General features: G+C 42.5%; 1 protein-coding gene across 1 annotated transcript in view; it reads left to right on the top strand.

Annotated features, from left to right (window-relative positions):
* The window catches only part of LOC311226559 (zinc transporter ZIP4-like), a gene marked incomplete at its 3' end in the record, with an annotated part of 44,247 nt that extends 40,688 nt beyond the window's left edge, over window positions 1–3,559 (top strand). The window contains 4 exon segments of the mRNA XM_084311979.1: window positions 981–1,023; window positions 2,158–2,310; window positions 2,760–2,947; window positions 3,428–3,559. Of these exon segments, the coding sequence (XP_084168105.1) occupies window positions 981–1,023; window positions 2,158–2,310; window positions 2,760–2,947; window positions 3,428–3,559 (516 nt within the window).
* Between the last annotated feature and the right edge of the window lie 1,221 nt (window positions 3,560–4,780).

Raw genomic sequence — 4,780 nt, 5'->3', positions numbered from 1 at the left:
TACATGCTACCTACACACACGCTACATACACACACTACATACACACACACTACATACACACACACACTACATACACACTACTTACACACACACACACTACATACACATGCACACACACAGACACACACTACATACACACTCTACATACACACATACTACATACACACACACTACATACACCACTACATAATTACACACACACTACATACACACACACTACATACACACACACACACACTACATACACACTACATACACACTACATACACACACACACACTACATACACACTACATACACACTACATACACACACATTACATACACACTACATACACACTACATACACACTACATACACACGCACCCACACACACACTACATACATACACACACACACACACACTACATACACACACACTACATACACACACACTACATACACACACTACACACACACACACACTACATACACACTACACACACACACACACACACTACATACACACATACACACACTACATGCACACTACTGTACATACATACATACATACACACACACACTACATACACACATACTACAAACACACACACGACACACAGTCTGTGTTTACTTTAAGTAATATCAGTTTACCTACTGTACAGTAATATCACAGTTTACTTATTATACTGTACAGTAATATCACAGTTTACTTATTATACTGTACAGTAATATCAGTTTACTTACTGTACTGTAAAGTAATATCACAGTTTACTTACTATACTGTAGAGTAACATCACAGTTTACTTACTGTACAGTAATATAAGTTTACTTACTGTACTGTAAAGTAATATCACAGTTTACTTACTGTACTGTAAAGTAATATCACAGTTGACTTACTGTACTGTGAAGTAATATCACAATTTACTTACTGTACTGTCAAATAAGATCACAGTTTACTTACTGTACTGTAAAGTAATATCACAGTGTGTTTGTGTTCCAGGTTGACCATGAGGACAATGAGAAGTCAGAGGAACGTAGCAGAGGTGAGAACATATTTCTTATCACCATCCAGCTGGCATTTAAAGCTGACCGCTGAACTAGCACTAACCTGAACACTAACCTGAACACTAACTTTAACACTAACCTGGACACTAACCTGAACACTAACTTTAACACTAACCTGAACACTAACCTGAACACTAACTTTAACACTAACCTGAACACTAACTTTAACACTAACCTGGACACTAACTTTAACACTAACCTGAACACTAACCTGAACACTAACTTTAACACTAACCTGGACACTAACCTGAACACTAACTTTAACACTAACCTGAACACTAACCTGAACACTAACTTTAACACTAACCTGAACACTAACCTGAACACTAACTTTAACACTAACCTGAACACTAACCTGAACACTAACTTTAACACTAACCTGGACACTAACCTGAACACTAACTTTAACACTAACTTTAACACTAACTTTAACACTAACCTGGACACTAACCTGAACACTAACTTTAACACTAACTTTAACACTAACTTTAACACTAACCTGACACTAACCTGAACACTAACCTGGACACTAACCTGAACACTAACTTTAACACTAACCTGAACACTAACTTTAACACTAACCTGAACACTAACTTTAACACTAACCTGAACACTAACCTGAACACTAACTTTAACACTAACCTGGACACTAACCTGAACACTAACTTTAACACTAACTTTAACACTAACTTTAACACTAACCTGGACACTAACCTGAACACTAACTTTAACACTAACTTTAACACTAACTTTAACACTAACCTGACACTAACCTGAACACTAACCTGAACACTAACTTTAACACTAACTTTAACACTAACTTTAACACTAACCTGAACACTAACCTGAACACTAACCTGAACACTAACCTGAACACTAACCTGAACACTAACCTGAACACTAACCTGACACTACCCTGACACTAACCTGAACACTAACCTGAACACTAACCTGAACACTAACCTGAACACTAACCTGAACACTAACCTGAACACTAACCTGAACACTAACCTGACACTAACCTGAACACTAACCTGACACTACCCTGACACTAACCTGAACACTAACCTGACACTACCCCCCCCCCCCCCCCCCCACCTTCCCACCTCCAGAACAGAGGCTGCTTCCCTACATGATCACTATAGGAGACGGGATCCATAACTTTGCAGACGGCCTGGCGATGGGAGCTTCCTTCTCCCTGTCTTGGAAGGCTGGCCTGGCTACATCCCTGGCTGTACTCTGTCACGAACTACCACACGAGCTGGGTAAGACTGACTCACATTGATTGATTGATTGAAAACTTTATTAACAGATTGCAGAATGGGTACAGTACAGTACAGCTCAATACACACAATTGTTAAGGCGATGCAGACCAGAGAAAGACTTTCGTCTTGTTTACATCAGGGTCCCCCATTTTCAATTCATCATAACATATATGACATACATGACATACAGGTAGACAGTACTGTTGCATCTAGACATTTATGACATACCAGATTTACACAGACAGACTGACTGACAGAACTATGTATTAACTGTATAATAAACTCTCTATCTCTCTCTCTCTCTCTCTCTCTCTCTCTCTCTCCCTCCCTATCTCTCTCCCTCCCTATCTCTCTCTCTTTAATGACCTCTCTCTCTCTCTCTCTCTCTCTCTCTCTCTCTCTAGTATAGTCTAATGTGTATTAACCTCGCTCTCTCTCTATATCTCTAGGGGACTTTGCCATCTTGCTTCATTGTGGTATATCGGTTCGTAACGCTCTACTGCTAAATCTGGGCAGTGCCATGACGTCGTTCGCCGGCCTCTACATCGCTCTGTCTGTCGCTACAGACCTGGCAACACAAGAGTGGATCGCCGCTGTCACTGCTGGGCTGTTCCTGTATGTAGGCCTCGCTGATATGGTAAGAGCGCTGATATGGTAAGAGAGATAGATAGATAGAGAGAGAGAGAGAGAGAGAGAGAGAGAGAGAGAGAGAGAGAGAGAGAGAGAGAGAGAGAGAGAGAGAGAGAGAGAGAGAGAGAGAGAGAGAGAGAGAGAGAGAGAGAGAGAGAGAGAGAGAGAGAGACAGAGAGAGACAGAGAGAGACAAAGAGAGACAGAGAGAGACAGAGAGAGTTTTGGGGGTTTGACTAGTGCAAACATTAGGGTGGTCAGCTTAACATCCAGCATGTGGACAGAGGAATAAACCACATACAGAGGTCAAATGTCACATGTAAAGTGCACATCAATGCTAACCAAATGTTGCAGCTAATGCTATCGACTGTTTAACACTAACTAATGTTAAAGCTCTAATGTTTGGTAGCAAAAGAGAATGCTATAGGTACTTTGCATTTAATTTAATACATCTCTCTCTCTCTCTCTCTCTCTCTCTCTCTCTCTAGCTTCCTACCATGATTCATAACAGGAGCGACAGACCGTTGGTGACGTTTTTCATTCAGAATGTTGGTCTTCTGAGTGGCTGGTCCATCCTGCTACTGCTGTCTCTGTATGAGGACCGGATAGGGTTCTTCTAACACACACACACCACACACACACACACACACACACACACACACACACACACACACACACACACACACACACACGCACACGCACACATGCACACACACACACACACACACACACACACACACACACACACACACACACACACACACACACACACACAGGGACCAGGTCAGCCTGAGGGTGTGTTTGATTTAGGGACCAGGTCAGCCTGAGGGTGTGTTTGATTTAGGGTCCAGGTCAGCCTGAGGGTGTGTTTGATTTAGGGTCCAGGTCAGCCTGAGGGTGTGTTTGATTTAGGGTCCAGGTCAGCCTGAGGGTGTGTTTGATTTAGGGTCCAGGTCAGCCTGAGGGTGTGTTTGATTTAGGGTCCAGGTCAGCCTGAGGGTGTGTTTGATTTAGGGTCCAGGTCAGCCTGAGGGTGTGTTTGATTTAGGGTCCAGGTCAGCCTGAGGGTGTGTTTGATTTAGGGTCCAGGTCAGCCTGAGGGTGTGTTTGATTTAGGGTCCAGGTCAGCCTGAGGGTGTGTTTGATTTAGGGTCCAGGTCAGCCTGAGGGTGTGTTTTAAGGAGAGGACAGGGAGCAGTTGCTACTTTTCTAGAGAAATATGTAGTTTGTAATTAACTACCCAAACTGCTTGACCCAAAGTAGTTAATTACTGAAGAAGCTACTGAGATTTGAATGTAGTTCAATCAGGAGAGACTAAGTTCATGAAATGAAAACAAGCTTTATTTTAATAAAGGTTTTGGCGATGACTCCATTAGCTGTGATGGCTCATTGGTACAAGGAACCCCATGAACAGCCATAGAGCAGGGCACCCCCCCCCCCCCCACACACACACACACACACACACTAGGTGTCAGTGTAGGCTGTCCCTCCTGGGGTTGTGAGGGCCAAGACCCGCTGAGCCTCTGTAGATACTGGTTATGTTCGGCAGATCAGTTCCGTTTTTCAGTTGAGTCGCACAGCAAGCGTCCAACGTTTATCACGCTGTACGGTGTTTGCTATGCGACTCAACTACAAAATGGACCCCGAATTGATCTTCGAGGCCGAACATATACCTACTTAGTTGTTGCCACCATATTTAGTGTTACAGAGGTCTCCATTCAGAACTCCTGCAGTGATCTGTCTCTTCATTACATATAGACTGTCTCTGTTTCCTCACAGGGAACATGGCAGAAAGCATGAAATAATAATATATTTCATTATTATACTGTAGAGTATTTATA

Source organism: Notolepis coatsorum (assembly GCF_963971535.1).
Source record: "Notolepis coatsorum genome assembly, chromosome: 4".
NCBI lineage: Eukaryota > Metazoa > Chordata > Actinopteri > Aulopiformes > Paralepididae > Notolepis > Notolepis coatsorum.
The sequence above is the reverse complement of the archived record's forward strand: the minus strand, read 5'-3'. Positions and strand labels throughout refer to the sequence as shown.